Source organism: Balaenoptera musculus, chromosome 2 (assembly GCF_009873245.2).
Source record: "Balaenoptera musculus isolate JJ_BM4_2016_0621 chromosome 2, mBalMus1.pri.v3, whole genome shotgun sequence".
Lineage (NCBI taxonomy): Eukaryota > Metazoa > Chordata > Mammalia > Artiodactyla > Balaenopteridae > Balaenoptera > Balaenoptera musculus.
In genome coordinates this window covers 79789829-79810765 of record NC_045786.1, presented here as the reverse complement: position 1 = coordinate 79810765, position 20937 = coordinate 79789829, and the positions used below count along the sequence as shown (strand labels likewise).

Here is a 20937-nt window from a genome sequence, read left to right as displayed (position 1 = left end):
AATATGGTTTCAAGAAGTACTAGTGGTTTGGCTTCCCTTCTTTACTGCCCACCCCATCAAGAACAGATAAATTAAAAGTTGCATAGCCTGAAAGGTGTCCTGGTGGGGCAACGGAACCATAAACACTTATGAGAGCCCAGATTTTTTTATTCTTGCTAGACTCCATTTTCTAGGAAAAAAATATGTTTGATTAGCAAGTATTTACAATTTCACAATTAAGAACAATGCAGTTGCACTATATTTAAAATGAATAGCCAACAGGGATGTATTGTGTAGCACAGGGAACTCTGCTCAATATTCTGTAACAATCCAATTGGGAAAAGAATTTGAAAAAGAATAGATACATGTATATGTATAACTGAATCACTTTGTTGTACACCTGAAACTAACACAATGTTGTTAATCAACTATATGCCAATATAAAATAAAAAGTTAAAATAAATAAATAAATACATGCTATCATAACCATTAAAAAAAATGCAGTTGCACACATTTATAAGTGTATGTGTTTTACAGATTCATATTTCACTAGCACAAATCAAGATTTTGCTGCATTTTTAAATAATATTAATAATAGTTAACTCTTACTAAAGACTTGGCATCTACAGGCTCTGTTTACAAGAATTGTAGGTATTTGTTAATTTAATCCTAATAGGAAGACAAGTATTATTACTCCTATTTCATAGGTGAGTAAATTGACATGCAGTGAAGCCAAGTTATTTGTCCAAGATCATACAGTTTTTGCTTGCAGGTCCTGGAGGCAAGTCCAGGCATTAGAACCTATTTGATCCATTATACTCAACCATCACTCAGGTTGATAGATTACCTAAGAATTCTAAACTCTCCTAATCTTGTGAATATGTGCAGAGAACAACGGGGAGGGGGGTCTCATATTGGTTCACCACTTACTAGTGTGTAACCTAGCACACTTACAAATCAGAGCAACAAATTCCTCATGCATGCAGTGGGGTATAATACCTCTTCTACCTACCCTAGAAGTTGTGATAATCTAATGGGAAATGAGCATGAAAGCCCATCAAAGCTGTAAAGCAAAGCACAAATATAAGGTGGTATTATCTTGCATCCTCCGTGTACCATCGTCATTAATACATGAAAGTCATGTGTAAAGAAAATAGCAATTATTTTGGTGAAGTATGGCTCTAAACTATAATATTATAAACTATCCAGTCTGTTCATAACACCCAGCATAAACCCACCACTGATTAATCAATACAAATCATGCAATGGTTTCAGTAAAATGTACTCTCCAGGGCACTCCCTTGACTCACATTCATTAATTACCTCTCTTTATTTGATTTGTTCCCAGCATTGGCCTAAAATGTGTTACTCTTAATCTTAAGTTATATAGTAAAACTTTTTTAAAAACTTAAAAGTTCAAACTATACATTCTCTATGCTCTGACATCAAAAGTTCAATGGAACCACTCAGTTTTCAGTTTCCCTGACTCAACATTTTGGAGTTTTGTAATTAATTATATTCCATTATTACTGATCAACAATTAGCTCAAAATGTTGCTGAGATGGTAAGTATGCTGAAGAAAGCAGAATTCAATGACTGAGACTAGTAGTAGGACATTAAATTTCTCTCTTGTTAATAATTAAAGTGGATAACTTATGTTTTTATTTATAGCTTCCAGAAATATCCGGCTCGTTCCTGCGCACTGCTCTGTCAGCTAATCGTAAGTGGGTTAGGATCTGACTTGGGCCGTTGTGTTTATTTTCCATACACACCTTCAAACGAAGCCATTAAATGCAGCCCAACCAAAGGTAAAAGCAAGTGAGGGCATCACCGTGTCTTTTCTGGAACTCTCCACCCAGCCAAATGTTTTGATGCATAAAGATATAAAGGATGAAAAGGGGTAAAATTTCAATTTACCTGTCTCAATTTCCCAGATGTAGACAGAGTCATCTGCACATCCAACAATTAGAAAGTTCTCGACGGGATGCCATTTTATCATCCTCACAGGGAAAAGGTGCTTTCGGGCGCTCAGGAGGCACCTCCTCTCCTCAAGGTGAAGGAGAGCCACGGAATGGTCACTGCACACACAGCAAATTACCTGATGACTTCGTAGCTATGAAAAAAAAAATGGCATTCTTTGTAAGCTAATAGTCAAATGCTTTCTTTAAAATTAAATCAGATTTTCCCCCCTAGTAATGTAAGTTTTTGTTAAAATCCCATTTACAAAATGACAGTTCTCCTTTCTCTAGCACCTCTCCACATAACACTGCACAGGGGAGCTTTACAAACCAAGTAGATTTTAAATACAAAGACCTATTAGGAAGGTCAAAAGACACAAGTAAAGAGGAGAATTCCAGGCCAGATCTACTTATAAGATAAATGAAGGACTTGATCATCACTCAGCAGATTCAGGCAGTGAGGCAGACATCGGAAATAATGCAGAATAAAATAAACCCCAGAACTAATTTGTTGCCACAAAAAGAAGCTATTTGTAGACACAAGCTTAGGCCCAAGGGTATCATGAGCTGATATCTTCTACTTAGAGCCTCAAAATGTGATTTGGTGCTGTTCCCAGAACTATACAGATTCTAATCCAAACAGGAAACTCAGTGTAGACACAATCTAAAAGAGGTAAGCATTAGATAGTTCCAACTGAATGTACAGCTTCAAAGACACGGGGACCAAAAATAGTCTCACAGGACAAAGATTCTTAAGATACTTTCAAGAACGTCAGCATGTGGTTACCTTCAGCACAGTTTAGGACAAAGACTATTCTTGCTGGGTGCTGCTGAGGCTCATCTAGGAGAGGTTTACAGGGCAGCTTTGTGCCTCACCACGAGGGCCATGCATTGATCAGCCCATCAGTGGGTATGGCTGGGGTGTGGTGAGAAGGGGCAGTGGGTAGTTCCTCTGCTATTTTTTTCTTTTCTAACCATTTTGCTATGTCGATGCTCCTACTTTCACTAAGGCACCTAGCCAGACTTTCGTCTGCTATGTTAAAAGCATCAGCTAGGGTTCCTGAAGAATCTCACTGTGCCCATCACTGACCTCTCTCTGTGGGGCATTGGGGAACTTGTTATTTTTCCTAATACTTTTAAAGGAGACTACAGAAATTCTGAGCAGGGGTGTGGGAATCACAAAATGGCAGGTGTGATATATGGGGAGCCTGGACTTTTAGAATGGGGCACGGATGGCATTGCCCCCCAACTATTACCTCTTGGAGAACCTGCCTGACCCCCAGTTTCTAGAACAGACAGCCCAGTGTACTTCAGGAAACTCACACACACCTACAACACAAGAAAACACACATAACACGTGAACACAGATCCTATGGCCAGGAGTAGACATATACTAGAGACCCACACTTGGCCAATCAGATTCTCTTTTCTAGGCGTTTGAAATTGTAAAGCTAAAAGAAGTCATAGGAAGAGGCAAGAGAATGGAGCAGTCACAGAAAAGCAGACCATTTGGGGGCAGTGGATTCAAAGAGTAACCTTGGTTTCTGAATTTAAGTTCCACTGTAGGTGCTTGCTCTAGTGCTTTGTCTTGGATGCCTAGGGTTTGCCCCTTGTGCCCTTTCAATAAACTCCCTTTTTATCTGACTTTGAATGTGTCCTGATCCTTGGAGTCAAATCATCTATGACTGAGGCAGAAGTAAGAGGGGTCAGGAGTGGAACTGACTTGGACTACGGTCCTGGGGCCAAGAGAAAAAAAATTTTTTTTTGAAAAAGGGAGAACTTCAGGAATAAAAGATGTATCAAGGTATCCCAAATCACCACATAGGTTTTTTTTTTTTTTCTGGGGGGAGGGGTCGCTTAACTTTGTTTTACTGTTTTGGTTAATCATTTCTGTCCCTGAAATACTGCTTTCATTTTTTCTTACTACAAAAATACAGTACAAGTTTCCTCTGATTTTACTTTGGAACTGATTTTTCATAACATTACTATGGAGAAATAATTTTTACAAGTCAATCAACTAACTTATAAACTCAGAAAACTCAAAACTTGGCTGTTCATATTTTATCAAAGATATCAGTTTTATGAAAGCTGAATTTAAGCTGACACTGCATGAGAAAATTATACCTGAAAGTATTTCCTTTGCTCAGCACAAGGTAGATGCTCGTAAATTTGTTAAAGCTCATCATTTGTTAAATAAATGAAAGAGTAAACAAAAATCTATTTAAGAAAAAGAAAGTGTAACTATCATTATTATTATTAAATTGTTGAAGGTAAAAGTTAATTTTAATTTACAGTTCCTATGTATTTATTTTTCCATTGAGTGTCCATTACTTTTATTTAAAAAGAAAATTCCATTAAAAATTAAGATGTAGAACTAGGAAAAAAAAAAGAACAAACGTATAAGTACTTAAAGAGAATTAACTGACTTTTGTAATTGATGAGACCTTTGCTTTAGAACCAAATTATCTCTATAAGCTGTAAAAATAATAAAATGCATAAAACATAAGAAAGGAATTCATAAAAATCACCCAGTTGTATTATGTTTTTTTTTTCTTTTCTGTGGAAATATGGGTTATTTTTCCTTATGTTTTTTAAACATTCTGAAATGTTATATGTATAACTTAAATTTATGTGTTATGTTTCACTCTTTATCTTAACTTACTTTGAAATTCTCTGGTGACATCAAAAGACTCGTTACTAAACCAGCTTGCAAAAAGAATTTATGCAAAATTTCTTCAGTAAAGATATCCCACAAGATGACCCATGAGTCCTGGTCCCCAGATACCAGCCAACTTTGGTCTAATTTTGAAGAGAGACCATGTGGATAAAGCAAGGAAGTAACACTGTGGTGATGGCCTTTGAGAACTTTCTGAGGAAGGGAACCTGGAAAACAACCAAACACCAAATAATAAAAAAGAGTTATTTTTGTTCAAGAAATAGTCCTGAGATTTTCTTTTATAAATTTTTAATATAAGGAAACTACATATAATTAAAGGTAGTCAGTTGACTAAGAAAATTAATGAACAACCCTTGGATTCTCTCAAAAAGCAAGTGCCTCATTATAAGCCAGGTCATGCTTTTGATGGAGCACTAAATCTGGTTGTTCAAAGTCTATTAATTCTTTAAGGATGTTAGCAAGTTACCAATTCCAGTGCCATGAAATAGCAAACTCTGTTCTAAAAGAGTGAACAATTTATACATTGTGTCTCTACAAAATATTAATTAATATTAATTCAGATGCTAAAAATCAAATGTAGGTTTCTGCTTGTTTTCAGGATAAGATAAATCAGCCTAGATAAAATATGCTAAGGTCTTAAGCTTTTTTACTAACTTTTAACAGCAGCCATTGAGATGTAAAGTGGTATATTACCTCTCCTCGCTTTATTGCTACTCACTCCTCTATTTCAGCCAATCACTGAATCGCTGAAAAGTTAGAACATTTAGTAAGTAGCCAAAGTAAGCTGAGAACAGCAATAGGCAATGTAACAAGTTTTGGTTTTTTTTTTTAATTGATATTTGGTCTGTCAGGACCTTGTAGTCTAATAGGGTCCATACAATGAAAAGTGGTATACAAATTTACCTACACAGCCCCAAATCTCAATCACCTCCTATATTTCTTTGCTTTACATAAGACAACTTACTGCATAATGGTCTTTATTTAAGAGATTTTTGCTGTTGCAATGCACAAAGATATATAAGAACACATATACATTTCATTACCAAAAAAATTAAAAATTAAAACAGGAAGGTACCACTTTCTCCTGATTGGCAAATATTAAAAAAATTGAATAGCACAGTAAGTTGACTAAGGCTGGGGGGAAAAGGCATTCTCATACATCTGTGTTAGTGGACACACATGTATATTGATATACTTTGGAGAACATTTTAAGATATATTTTCAAAATTAAAAATACACATAAAGGTTGCTCTAGTAATTCTACTCCGGAAAATTAATACTATACATATACCTACATATATGTGCAAAGATAGTTAATTCTGCGTTGTCTATAGTAGCCAAAGATGAGAAAAAACTTGAATACCCATCATAGGAGATTTTTAAAATTAGAATTCAATCATTATTAATCATTTAAAATGAAGTCATAAAGAATGTGCTCCAAAATATTTTATTAAGATTTAAGGACATTTTAGTAAAGTGTGTAGAATGTGGTTCTATTTTTATAATATAATTAAAAGAATGTATACTGCTCTTTTGTTATATGCTTATATATGCATAGGAAATTTCAAAAAGTGTATAAAGAAACTTACTAGTACTTGACTTTGGTGATCTTCTTGGAAGATCAAAGAAGGAGAGAAATGTATTTCTCATTGTATAACCTTCTGTATGACTTTAAAAAAAACCTATATGTGGGTTTTACTTTAACATTAAAACATGCACAAATTTATTAGCAAATGCCTGCAATTTTCTTAAGCTTCAGAAATCTTCTTAGTATAGCTTATTAAAGTTGAAGCTTAGGTAAATTAAATAAATAGGGTCAAATAAAATTCAATGACCTTTTAGTAAAGAACCGCCTTCTAGAAGTCCTGCTTTGGCAGCATTCAAAGCCTGTGTAATGAAAATTGTCCCATCTTCACAGCCACATATTAGTTTATCAAGACTTGGAACATACTCTGATGAAGTGACAACCGCAATTCCATTCTCATCTCTAAACCCAAAGAAGTAGTCAATAATACTTTGTGACATGGTATGATGCTTATCAAAATTATCTTGAAGGGTCCAGGTGGTAGTTATTGGTATCTCTAAAAGGAAAACACACAAAAAGGGAAAATTTGGTTTATAAATTCATCATAGATATAGAAAATATTATCAAGGCACCATACCTTGGGGAACATAGAGACTCTTTTGCCATCCTAACAGTATGCTATAGGCAGAAAAGTTCTTCTGCCATCCATTGCTTTCACTCCAAATGCTATTTTATTGATTCTTTCTCCCTCAAGGAGCCTCGGAAGAATAGATGTGTATTAGTGCATTCATTTTAGACTTAAGTCAACTGAAAAGAATGGAGAAACTCTTTCGAATAGAGAAATTGGTTGAAAAGGGGTATAGGATATGTACATGACGAATTCAAAAATATGAATATGGTCTATCAGTCTATCCTATATTCATATTGCCAACATTCATTTCAAGTCAATAAAACATCATTCATGTTAAGTTGATGTTAATTTGAATTATACTTGTTGCACTGTTGTATAAGATCTATAAGCATCATGTTTATACCTACTTTTATGTTAGCATCTAATGCATAGTGGTACATGAGAACTTTTTCTTGTTTATTGACTCATATTACTCAACTTAAAAGAAAAAACATTGAGTTAATTATAAAGTAGTTCTCAGAAGACATGTGATTAGAAATAGAAATTGTCTTACCTTTAGGAGAACCATCAAACTTGGATACAGGAACATCAGGGATGTGCCACAAAGTAATTCTTCCTGAGACCTCTCCAGAGAAAAGTACCTTATAAAAAGGCTCTTTCCTTTCATTCATGTAGCCCATAACAAAGGGAAGGCTCTGGTCCAAATAAAAAAGTTAGCATTTATGTAGAAAAAATCTCTTTAAAAATAATCTATATATATAATGGCAGCCACTGTTTTTAAATGAAGGAACAAGACTTCATAGATGAACTAAATTATTTCCATTTATTTCCCACTGTTTAAAAAATTTCAAGTAAATTAAGTGAAATAGTCCTCTTACTCAAAACAAAAAAGTTTTTATGAAATAAGAAGCAAAGTCATCAGCTAGATTTCAGAGAGTTAATAAGAATAGCTAACATTTATTGAACATGTTCAGTGTATGTATTACATATACTGTTAGGGTCGTTGCCTGTATTCAGTTAAGTAGTCCTCACAATAATCCTGTGAAGTTGGTATTATCATTGTCTTCATTTTACAGATGAATAATCTGAGAGGGAAGAGGTTAATTTATCTAAGGTGACATAGATGGCAGTGGGCTTTTGAGTCCAGTAATTCTGACTCAAGAGCCCACATCTTGATGACAGTGCTCTACGGTCCACTGAGGAGGTCTGATGTCTTTATGATCCCTTCAGTTCCAATTGTCAGTTAAAATAGCAACAACTAATATTTGTGTGGTAATTTTGTGGTATTATTATGCTTTTTACTTTCCTTTGACCATTTTTCAGATTTAACATACTTGATTTCAAACTTCCCAAAAGGACACAAAGAAAAATGAATTCATAACTTATATAGATAGATATATACTAGTAAAAATAAATGCATAAGTTATAATTAACATAAATATATTTATATATATAAAGATATAGTTTTGTTGAGGCACAGTATGAATATTGGGTACCAGAGCTCTTAAAGATACACTTTCTCTAGTGAATGGGTCCAGAATCTCCCTAGTACCTCAGTGCAGTGTAGAGGTTCTTTGGGCAGACCTGTATATAGAGATTACACACAAGGGATCAAAATGATTAAGTGATTAGAAAAACAAAAACAAAACCTCTTTTGATGTACAAATAAAAGGCACCCTGAAAAGAAAGCCAACTGCTGGTGCTAGAATTAAAGAAGTCTAAGGAAGTGATAGTTTCTAGTCAGAAAACACATGTTTGAAGGTCCAGACTTAGTTATTTTAGTGGAAAAATTCTATAATGTATCTCTAGAGAATATTAAGGGCCCAAATATTGCTACATTTAATCCTTACAACAAAACTACATAGTAAATAAACATTATTATTATTTCTGTTATAGAGATAAGGAAATTAAGACGAGAGAAGAAGAAACTAATTCAAGACCAAGATATGTAATCCTCTATAGTCCCAAGAAATGAGAGCATTGAAGAAAAACAGTTCCAGTGAAGTGAGTTCTCTGAATAATTTTTTTTTTAAAGATTCAGAAGGCACTTTGGGGTCTTATACTTCTCAAGGCCACCATTTTTGTAGGTGTTAGAAATGGTACAATAAAACTTGGTTAGATTGGCTTCTCAAACTCTCTCAACCTTTGGGAACCTTAAAATTGAGTAGCCCAACTCTCTCATGATTTTGATATGAGAATGACGCTCCAGAGAGGCTGGGTGGTTACTGAAGTTGGTCGCAGCACATCTCCTCCCTCCCAGCAAAATGTGCTGCCCCTACAGCCAATGCTCCCCAGACGCTGTTACTCCCTCTACACTCAATTCTGTACTACCATTCCTCACTTGCTCACACCCACTCCTTGACACCTCAATCCTCCTCCTTTCCAGTAGTTTCCTCTCTAGTTCACATGAAAACTGCCTCAAAGCCCCTTATCATGTGATTCTGATTTTTCGTCACAGTACCCAGTACCCATCACAAGAAGTACCCATCTTCCAAGAGGTATTAAAATAGTCATTAACAGTGAATTAAGTTTCATTAGGTCCCATTTGTTTATTTTTGTTTTTATTTCCATTTCTCTAGGGCGTGGGTCAAAAAGGATCTTGCTGTGATTTATGTCAAAGAGTGTGCTGCCTATGTTTTCCTCTAAGAGTTTGATAGTGTCTGGTCTTACATTTAAGTCTTTAATCCATTTTAGGTTTATTTTTGTGTATGGTGTTAGGGAGTGTTCCAATTTTATTCTTTTACATGTAGCTGTCCAGTGTTCCCAGCACCACTTATTGAAGAGACTGCCTTTTCTCCACTGTATATTCTTGCCTCCTTTATCAAAGATAAGGTGACCATATGTGCGTGGGTTTATCTCTGGGCTTTCTATCCTGTTCCATTGATCTATATTTCTGTTTTTGTGCCAGTACCATACTGTCTTGATTACTGTAACTTTGTAGTACAGTCTGAAGTCAGGGAGCCTGATTCCTCCAGTTCTGTTTTTCTTTCTCAAGACCTAATGAAACTTAAAAGCTTTTGCACAGCAAAGGAAACCATAAACAAGATGAAAAGACAACCCTCAGAATGGGAGAGAATATTTGCAAATGAAGAAACTGACAAAGGATTAATCTCCAAAATATATAAGCAGCACATACAGCTCAATATCAAAAAAAACAAACAACCCAATCCAAAAATGGGCAGAAGACCTACACAGACATTTCTCCAAGGAAGATATACAGATGGCCAACAAACACGTGAAAGGATACTCAACATCACTAATCATTAAAGAAATGCAAATCAAAACTACAATGAGGTATCACCTCACACCAGTCAGAATGGCCATCATCAAAATATCTACAAACAATAAATGCTGGAGGAGGTGTGGAGAAAAGGGAACCCTCTTGCTCCGTTGGTGGGAATGTAAATTGGTACAGCAACTATGGAGAACAGTATGGAGGTTCCTTAAAAAACTAAAAATAGAACTACCATATGACCCAGCAATCCCACTACTGGGCATATACCCTGAGAAAACCGTAATTCAAAAAGACACATGCACCCCGATGTTCATAGCACTATTTACAATAGCCAGGACATGGAAGCAACCTCAGCGTCCATTGACAGATGAATGGATAAAGAAGATGTGGCACATATATACAATGGAATATTACTCATCCATAAAAAGAAATGAAATTGAGTTATTTATAGTGAGGTGGATGGACCTAGAGTCTGTCATACAGAGTGAAGTAAGTCAGAAAGAGAAAAATACCATATGCTAATACATATATATGAAATCTAAAAAAAAAGAAAAAATGGTTCTGATGAACCTAGAAGCAGGACAGGAATAAAGACGCAGACGTAGAGAATGGACTTGAGGACACAGGGAGGGGGAAGGATAAGCTGGGACGAAGTGAGAGAGTAGCATTGACATATATACACTACCAAATGTAAAATAGATAGCTAGTGGGAAACAGCTGCATAGCACAGGGAGATCAGCTTGGTGCTTTGTGACCACCTAGAGGGGTGGGATAGGGAGGGTGGGAGGGAGATGCAAGAGGGAGGGGATATTGGCATATATGTATACATATAGCTGATTCACTTTGTTATACAGCAGAAACTGACACAACATTGTAAAGCAATTATACTCTAATAATGATGTTAAAAAAAAAAGACTCTAAAAAAAGAAAACAAAACAAAACAGTGAATTATCTTGTGCTAACTGCCTGGATTCAAATCCTGGTTTTAGCACATACTAACTTTATTAAAAGAGCCAATTACTTGATTTAGGCAATTTACTTAACCTCTCTATATCTCATTTTCTCTAACTGTGAAAGAAGGCTAATAAATAAAAGCACCTACTATATGGGATTACTGTCAGGATTAATGAGTTGATAAAGGTAATGTGCTTAGTATGGTGCCAGGCATTTGGGACATACTCAATAAGCAGTAACGATTCTTATTATCCATTCTCAAAACAAATGAGAAATTCACTCCAAAGTCCATTCCCAGACTCTGGGGCCAAACTGCCTAGGTTCAAATCCTGGGAATTAACCTTCCTGAACATCAGTTTCAAAATGGGGTCATGGTGGAAACTCATGTAAATAAGGCAGTGCGTATGTTTAACAATAATAAGGACTGAAAAAAAAAAGTTACCAATCATCATCGTCATTGTCGTTACTCTTAGTTCATGCATCCGAATTCCTTATCTGCAATCCTCAGGCTGTTTCTATGCCATCTACTCCCACCTCAACACTGCAATCTTACTCCACAGCTAAGACCCTGGGAAGCCCAGTTCCTCGCCTCAGCAGCCAGGACCCCTACCACAAGTTTCAGTGATCATCAGCCATGACTTCAAGCTAGGGAGACTTTCCTAAAGCTGTTGGAATGAAGGAGGAGTCCCCATTTTTGCTACTACAACTCCATCAGCAGGTAAGTTCCTAGCATCACATGAGAACATGTTACTGTCACACACTGGGATTTAATTCTATGGCATCACTCCAAAAAACATGTTTACAGAGCATGCTTCTCTAAGGTCATTGTATCTATCAAACTCACCTCCCTACGCCATGAAAATGCTTTCATTACCCTGTAACTGCACGAAACAATAAGAAGTCTTATATTTAGTGAATATTGGTGATTTTTTTTTTTAATTTATTTATTTATTTTTAACTGTGTTGGGTCTTCGTTTCTGTGCAAGGGCTTTCTCTTGTTGCGGCGAGCGGGGGCCACTCTTCATCGCGGTGCGCGGGCCTCTCACTATCACGGCCTCTCTTGTTGCGGAGCACAGGCTCCAGACGCGCAGGCTCAGTAGTTGTGGCTCACGGGTCCATTTGCTCCGTGGCATGTGGGATCTTCCCAGACCAGGGCTCGAACCCGTGTCCGCTTCATTGACAGGCAGATTCTCAACCACTGCGCCACCAGGGAAGCCCTTGGTGATGTTTTGAATAGGGAGAACAACGTCTGAATTTAGTTTCTTGGCCGGATAAAGGGCAAGCAAAGGTCTACAGATGAGTAGACCAGCTTCTTTTTGTTTCAGATTATTCTATTCATTTTCACTGGTTTCCAAGTACTTCCCACTTTTAAGATACAGAAACAACTGTGGTTGTCTAAACAAGAATTATACATCGACAGAAGACTCACAAATCTATGCTTTCACCTTTTGAGACACAAAGCAAGGTGGCTTCCCATAAGATTAGTATTTTTTTAAGTTAATTTGTAATCGCTGTTCTTTTTCCTCATAGTTATGTATAGCGTTGATATTTGCAGTAGACTAGAAGCTCCTAAAGGATATTTCTTATATCTAGATTTAGGGCAAACTGTGCTTTGTAAAAATGCATTCGGGAGCTAAAAAGGAAAAAAAGGGAAAGTCCTTTAAAAAATAACTTAAAATGCCTTTCTGAGTAAGCCACAAGAAAGCTTTTGTGATCAACAGTGAAACAAGGCTCTATTGCAACCCACGAATGACTTTAGAAATAGTGTTCCACACCATAACTCTAAAGTTTGCCTATGCCCTAGTGGCACTTGAAGTTCCAATTTTTGGCTGACAGTCTTAATCAAGTTTTTGCAACAAAACCTCACAGATATGTTAAAGAGATGATACTGAACCATATGATTTGCAGCAGCTATGCTGTCTAATTAAGCAAACCATCACTGTAAAAAGTAACATGCTTCGTTGTTTGACACATCAATAATTCAAAACTCCTCCATTCTCCATGAAATACCTTTTTGGATAATTAACTGATGACTAAGTCCAATAGGTAAAAAAAAAAACCACTTTCATTGACACTAAAGTAAACTAACTGCTTAAATTTTCAGGCTTCATAGAGTGTCAAAGATATAACTCAGTCAAGTGAAAACCCACAATTACATCCTCAACTCTCTGCCAGGAATCATAATTATATTTGTTTTAACAAGAACATTTATTCAGAAGAATAGCTAAATGCATGTGAAAATGATCTCAATATACAGCTTCCTTAAGAATAAAAAAAAGCAGGATATAAGCCATTTGATAAAGTTTAAAAATTGAAGTAGATACATCAAAATGTTAATAACTTTGTATCAAATTACCTATTAGAAAGGTCAGTGGAAAAAATGTGTATGTATATATATATATATGGTGGGGGAGAGAGAGAAGAGAGAAAGAGAGAATGAGAGAGGGAGAGGAAATAAATACGGCAAATGTTGACAATTGGTGAATCTAGGTAAAGGGTATATGACTGGTCATTGTACTATTCTTACAACCTTTCAAATATTTGAACATTTTCCAATTAAAATAAGTAAATATGAAAAATAAAAATATTCATAGTGAATATTTATGGCGGTAAAATTAGAAATTTTAATTCTCCCTTTTTTATCATTTATAATTATTCCATAATAAATATGTATTGTTTAGTTAAGCAGACTTAAAAAATAGCTTTTCTAAAGGCCAAGTTTTCTTCAGTAGCCATTAACAATTAGATTTAATTTTCTCATTAACAACTTGATGTGATTCTTCAATTCAATTTTTTCAAGCCAGACTCTGTTACAGACAAAGCAACACTTATCTGAGAAGTGGAGTGAAACCAGCTTTGAGGCAGTCATTCTTTTCTTGCATTACCTTATTTTCCTGCACAGAAGTAGAGCACAGTAAATGAGGATAAATGGTCTCTTTAAGCACTCTTCCATCAGCAGGGTATATGCTTTTTGAAAGCCCACTGCATAGTGAAAAATAAAAAGCAAAGTTTAGAACTTTGGGGTTCTTTATTCGTGTTTTCCCCTCCCACTTTCAAAAGCCGGATGGTACCATTCAAGTTTCTAAACTCTAGTTAGAAATTGTTGGGTTAATAATTACAAGTGACTTTTTGAAAACCCAGCACCAGCTGTACAAGTTATACATGGTTAATCTCATTCCTTCGTCCCCTGCTGTTTTATACAAAGGCTGAAGCCTACCAAGCCCAGAGTAAATCTTCTAGTGCCAAAGTTGTTTTGTTCTGGTTTTTGATCATGGGCAGCATGTGGGGATTTTTCCATAATAAACCTCCCAAAGTTCATTTTCTACCTGAATGTTTTGTGTGCCGCTCCCATCTGAGCCCACCTGTTCAGCAGCTGATAGATATAACTGTGACCATCTTCTGTCCAGATGATGATTCTGTGAGCAGCAAGCACCTCTCCACCAGCAAAGAACTGCCCGCTCCCGCTAACTTCAGTCCAAAGAAGAGAAAAATCACAATAATCGTAAACCTAAAACACAGAAGGAATGATGCCCATTAACAGAAGCTTCCAATCTAATCTACCAAGGAGAAAGACAAATTATGCTTATCAAGACTATTTAGATAACAGTGTTAATGCAACAACATATTAATTATTAATATGAAGTATTAAGTATCATAACAGGCCACACTATACTCATGGACCAAGATAATATTTCACTAGTACTTATTTTTTCACATTTATCCTAGGTAGGTTTCAGTGGACAAACTATCTGACAGTATCATTCCAGAATGTGCCCATTAAGCACAGAGACCAAAAATCCCAAATTTTCTATGCAATTTTATTCTTTCCATATGGAGAGTCATACCTGAACATTTGAAAAATTTATTACACACAAAAGAAGTTGATACAGTAGAAATTCTAAAGTACATGTTGAACCATCTACTTTACAGTTTAGTTCAAAAATATATTATAAGCCTTTAAGTAAGACAATATAGTTTTGTTAACTGAGCCAAGTATATGAAACATCAGAGAAAAAAAGGATGCTATCAAATGATAGTAACTTAGCTTTCCTTTCTTCTTGGAGATGTCAGTGAATATATTCACAAGAAAAGAATGTATATAGTCCCTGAAAACAAATGTAGTGACAAAGCAGAAAAAGAAAAAAAGTATAAAAATAAGACCAATGTATGTAGGTAAAAAGTATTAGTTTTCTTTTTAACTATAAAGTGCAGGCATCAACTCTTTAAAATAATCTGAGACAAATGCTCACTATTATAATAGTTTGTTATTAATAAAATTAGGGTATACTTTATATATACAATATCCTGGGAAGCAAAATTACCCAGTGTAGTGAGAGGAAAACTGATAAAAGTCAGTCATAAAAGACAAGTAATTTCCTGCTGCGGTAATAATATTATAAAAAGTTTGTATCATATTTAAAACATATTCTTACAATTGTTGCACTGAACAAGATAAAAATCAAATTACATTTGTGTATCACTGGTACTTATTATGTTATTTTATAATACCTTCCAACATTTAGAAAATACCACCAGTAGAAGTCTCTCTGTATACGTGCAAAATCGTATTGTCCGGCAGTTCAGGGAATTAAGAAATTTGGATTCCTTTTCATAAACATCTTGCTTTTCCTTCAAAAGGAATAAAAACATTTTAGTACTAGTTCTAGTTAATTTATATAAAACTGTATGAGAAGACTCCTCCCCTCTAAGCCTGAAGTAGATCACACTGTTACTATAAAAAAGCACCCAATTTTCCTTTTGAGTTTTCTGAACTAAGGAAGTTACTTTGTAAAAGAAACCATGAAAAGGAAACCCACTTGAATTCAAGAATTCATTATATACAATCATTCAACAAACATTCTGTCAGGAAATTTGCTGCAGGATACTGAGAATATAAAGATATGAATAAGTTACTGACTTTCAGATATGGCAGAAAGATAAAACAAAAAAAAAGTAAAATAATCTTTTAAAAAACCCTTGCAGTATCTTAATTGCTAAAATAGAAAAACAAACAAAATGTTTTGAAAAGACAGAAGCGTAGCCAGCACAGAACACCTGGAATACTATGTTCTCAATAAGTTTCTGATAACGCTGGGTGTGTGTTTTTTGGGCTCAGTATGCCAACACAATTCCCAGGTTTTCCCAACCAAGAAATTCTGAAGGATAGTCCAGAGTATGGGGCAGTTGAAACAGTTCTGTCAACCGCACAAATTCCATGACTGTTCTTTTGTCCATCACTTCGACTTGTAGCCTGATGCCAGGCAGCAGGTGACCATACTGGACTCCCAGTGTATGTTACCCCCATTGCCACAGCTCACAAAGAGCCAGAAGAAATGGAGTCTTCTGCTGTAAGGGACAGGGAAATATTCCACGATGGATTTTTTTAATTAAAATATAATCAATGTTTGTGTGTGTGTGCACGCGCGCATGTGCGTGTAGATAAAAACATTTGTATACATAGAGAGAAAAGGTTGGAAACATACCATGCAATTGTTACCAATGCTCACTACTTGGAACAGAGATAAGGAAAAAGTACATGGATGTAAAACTTATATACTTATACATTATTTGGACTTTTAACAATGAGAATGTAACACTCTTATAATTTAAAAAATATCAATACATATGCTTGAAATTGGAGAATAAAGGATAGTTTCACAAGCCAACCTGAATGCTGTTGATAGATGAAGAGAGATCCCATACTTTGAGCTCACCAGCTACTGACACTACCAAGAGAGAATCTTCTGTAAAAACAACAAAGGTCATATATAAGCTGACCACTGTTATAACTGTGGTTGCTCTAAAGATCATTTCATAGTCATTTAAGGATTATGCAGGGCATGTAGGTAGAAAATACTCAGCTCGTTTTTTGAATTAAAAAAGTAAACATTTTAGATCACATTCTAAATTTGTTTTGCAATTTCAAAGTGACTCCCATGTAAAAGGAGAGCACCACTAAAAGGAGAACCACATTGCAAACCATCACGCTGGCAATACTAATTACACCTTCCTATTTCAGAAATAAGTAAGGAGCCAGCCTTCCCTCATTACAGGAACTGAATTCTCTTCATCACTACATCCAGAAGATACAGCAGGGCAAATCCAAGAGTCCTGTTAATCCACAACAAACGCCTGCTTGTCACTCTTAAAATGTATCAAAGCAGAACTGGGTCATGGAAACACAGTGTCTCCTCTTTCCACTTCCTCATGACCTCTTGCTGACTTTCCAGTGATTTGAACCACTGGGATGGATGTTCTCAGTTTTTCTTGATCTGGCTTAGAGAGCTATCCCTACCAGTAGGTAAACATAAAGAAGCATTCTGAACTCTTGCCCAGTAATTTAACAAATAATTCAAAGGTGATATTTTTATACGCAATCCCTAGTGTTAGATAATACCTAACTCTTACCTTGAATTCTCATGGAGTGAACAATGCACATGCAGTTGATCCAATCCAGAGACTGAGATGATGTGAAAGTGTGAATAATAACCAAACTTTTGGCATCAATTATAAGAACATCTTGATATTCTCCACAACACAGAAGCCAGCCTTCTCCTATCATCCGGAATGAGCAGTGGTAATACTATGCAAATTGAATTCAAAGCAAAAGTTTAATTATCACTAGCAATTAACGTAATTTTGGCTGCGGTGAAGACTTCTCTGGCTTTTAATTTTATCATCTATTCAACTAAGGTATTAGGCTAAATAACAACTAAAATTTCTTTTAGTTCAATTATTCTACACTTCTGAAGTGTTAATTTTGCCGTTTATCTGACTTGCATTTCGTCATTTTTCTGGAGAAGGGGGATCTTTTGGGAAGAACTAATCTTATTCCAATTCATGGAAAGCTCACAATTATATTAATTCTGGAATGCTATGTAGAACTAAACAACAAAAGCCAGGCTTCTTACCCTAGCAACACTGCTACATCTTAAGAAGAAATAAAAGTGTTTGAAAAGCATTTGAGGAATTTTTGTGCCAAATGAATTTTGAGAATGGCTTTTATGAAAGTTTGAGTAATATAATATACCCTTGACAAGCTCTCTCGCTATTCAGGTTTTGATCCCAGAAAGGAGTTCATGAATGTTTCAATGCAAGTCATCAATGCTAAAAGCAATGCACACAATATAAAAAGCAGTGTCAGTACCATGGACTCATACCTTACATATGCTTGGAGTCCACATACCAAAAGCCAGAATCTCTTTTAAATATTGGGAAGTTATGATAAAGATTAAGGCTGTGCCTCTTGCTCTGTTTTCATAAATAAGAAATTCAGAACCTATCCATCCAAAAAAGGTTTAAACTGGAAGCAAAAAAAAAAAAAAACAAAACTTTTTTGCTTTATAAAACTGTATGTCAATAAAATGGAATCGTTTCACGTGTGTGTCACTGTGTGCGTGTGTTTTGTGAGTGTAACTAAGGAAAAATAAGGAAATTGTTTTTCAAATTTGTCTATGTTAGAAAGATACAGAAATAAGAGAAAGAATAAGGAAAAAAATTGGTTGAATAGTTACTTTGGGGAAGGAAAAATGCCAAAAATAACAGATGATAACTGACAGTATTCTATTCTAATGACAAAAAAAAAAAAAATTCAAGAAAATAATCCCTCTAAAGACATGTCTTTAAATGTGTGCTTAGCAAATGCTCTGAAGGAGCTGTAGAATCTGGAGATGTTCTCAAGGAAGTGAACATACTTACACAGATTGCAGTGTGCCTGTAAGGAAGTGTGGCCTTCTCCACGCACTGTCCATTGGTGACATTCCAAACACACATCTCCCTAGCAGAGATAACTTTGTATTATTCTCTGTCATTTCCACTCAATTGGCTGGAATAATTTTTGTGCCACCAAGTTTTTCTTTAGTGCTGCACTTAAATGCAGGCTGATCGTTTATGTGGCTTTTTGTTACAGATTACTGGGCAAGAAAATGTTGTGGTCATTAGCAGGGATGACATGCTGTATCTATGTCTTTTTGTTTTGGTAATTACACCCTGCCACCAGCCTACAAACCTTACTTGAGTGCCAACCTGACCTACAACAAATTGTGGGGATGCAGCTATCACAGCCTGGGAGAGTGACAGTACAACAATCTTTCTATGGAAACTGCATCTTCTTGAAAATGATTTATTTTATTGAACTTAAACTACATATTCTGAAAAGCATAATACATCAAGTGTTGCATCTTCTGGAGCTCAGGTATCATTTTTGTAAAAATAAACAGTGCCACCAAGAGGCCACATTTGGTCTGTCATTGATACGCTTTATTTCTTTGCTTCTCCTGAAATCCTGAAACCATCCTTGCCACTAAATTGTTAGAAAGTTCTCATTGTTTAGAAAACTCTGACTTGGTTACATATATGTTACAAAGATATAGATACAGTTATGAAATACAGTTACAAATACATCCAGTATAGGGCAGTTTAAATCTGTATGATTTCAGTTCACAAAAACCAGAATGGCTGTTTCAGAGTTGTTTGATAATATTCTTCAGTTTTTACAGTTTCAACACATAAGCAAAATTTTCCAAGGAAGAAAAATGAAAGCTTTATTGGCTTTAAGGGAGAGCTGCTATTAAGAAGCAAAAGACACGGACCAATAACGGTAAACGCTATATGCATTTGGTGTTTGCAGGCTTTGGGGTTTATTTTTAGCCAAACACTGGAAATCAATCTTTAAATCAATGGTTCTCAACCTAGGCTGATTTTGCCCCACAGAGGACATTTGACAATGTTTAGAGACATTTTTAGTTGTCACAACTAGGAACACGATACTGGCATCTAGTGGGGAAAGGCCAGGGATGCTGTTAAACATCCTACAACGCACAGGATGGTCCCCCACAACAAAGAATTCTTCCGTGGTCCACAATGTCATTAGTGCTGAGGTTGCAAAACCATGTCCTAGATATAGAACTAAATATTCATAGTGATTTTATTTCTCTCTGTTTATATCCAACTGTATGCCAAAAAGGATTTGAGGTAATCTGAAAAGACATGCAACTTAGTAAAACAGGGGGAAAGTGTGTGTGTGTGTGTGTGTGTGTGTGTGTGTGTGTGTGTGAAAAATAAGACTGGGAATAAGGTAGAAATTGAAATAATATATCTCAAAGGATGTGTGTGTGTGTGTATATATATATGTAAAGAAAAGGAACTTTAAGCAGCCATCAAAATAAAATTTTAGCTCTACAAAAAAATCTGAGTTTATCAGTGTGGTTCTCAACTCTAGCTGTGCATCAAGAATCACCTGTGAATATATAAAAATTTCTCCTCAGAGATTCTAATTTCATGGCTCTGTGTTGGGGTACTGGCATGTGGCGTTTTGCAAAGCTCCTGGTCAGTTAACCTGTTTCTAGATAACTCTATCTCTAAACCAGTGGTTCTAAAACTCTTGCTCTACGTTAGATTTATCAGGGAGGTTTTTAAAAATACTGATGTCTGGGACCCAACCCAGACATCAAGACAGACTAATTAAATCACAGTTTCTAAGGTTGGAGCCTGGGCATCAATAAAAGCTCTCCCAGTGATACTAATGTTTCTAAACTCTCTTGGATTCTAATGCCTTCCCTGTTTGTTTGCTTATCATCTTATTTTCTACCTTAAACTGGAAAAAAATACAAAAATATCACATAGTAAAAATTGACTCCTTGCCAATCAATTCTATTAAAGAAAGAAAAGCAAATTCGTTGTATATCAAAAGTAGCATTGGCATTTTAGCTGGAACTGCTCAGTTATGTATCTAATAGGAAGTCATGAAAATTAACTATTAAAATGAACATTCTTCTTTTTCTTTTCAAATACTGTTCCCCGACTTTGTACATAGATTAAATCACCTTCAATTATAAAAAATTAATTTAACAATTTCCAAAATTTTTTAAATTCTTAATTTTTAAATTTCAATGAAAAGAAAATCACACAGGAAAAAATCCATAACATATAAAATTAGATTATTATAGTCCCACTAAAAACTCCTTGAGAAAGAGCCTT

The 20937-nt window shown here is 35.4% G+C and overlaps 1 protein-coding gene across 1 annotated transcript in view; it reads right to left on the bottom strand.

Annotated features, from left to right (window-relative positions):
* WDR72 (WD repeat domain 72) overlaps nucleotides 1-20937 on the bottom strand; it is a 200938-nt gene that overhangs the window by 156180 nt on the left and 23821 nt on the right. The window contains exons 4-13 of the mRNA XM_036843803.1: nucleotides 18658-18736; nucleotides 17368-17542; nucleotides 16627-16703; nucleotides 15469-15588; nucleotides 14322-14467; nucleotides 13842-13941; nucleotides 7324-7468; nucleotides 6450-6695; nucleotides 4600-4820; nucleotides 1897-2092 (exon numbers count right to left, since the gene is read on the bottom strand). Coding sequence (XP_036699698.1) covers nucleotides 1897-2092; nucleotides 4600-4820; nucleotides 6450-6695; nucleotides 7324-7468; nucleotides 13842-13941; nucleotides 14322-14467; nucleotides 15469-15588; nucleotides 16627-16703; nucleotides 17368-17542; nucleotides 18658-18736 — 1505 coding nt within the window. The remainder of the gene's footprint in view (nucleotides 1-1896; nucleotides 2093-4599; nucleotides 4821-6449; nucleotides 6696-7323; nucleotides 7469-13841; nucleotides 13942-14321; nucleotides 14468-15468; nucleotides 15589-16626; nucleotides 16704-17367; nucleotides 17543-18657; nucleotides 18737-20937) is intronic.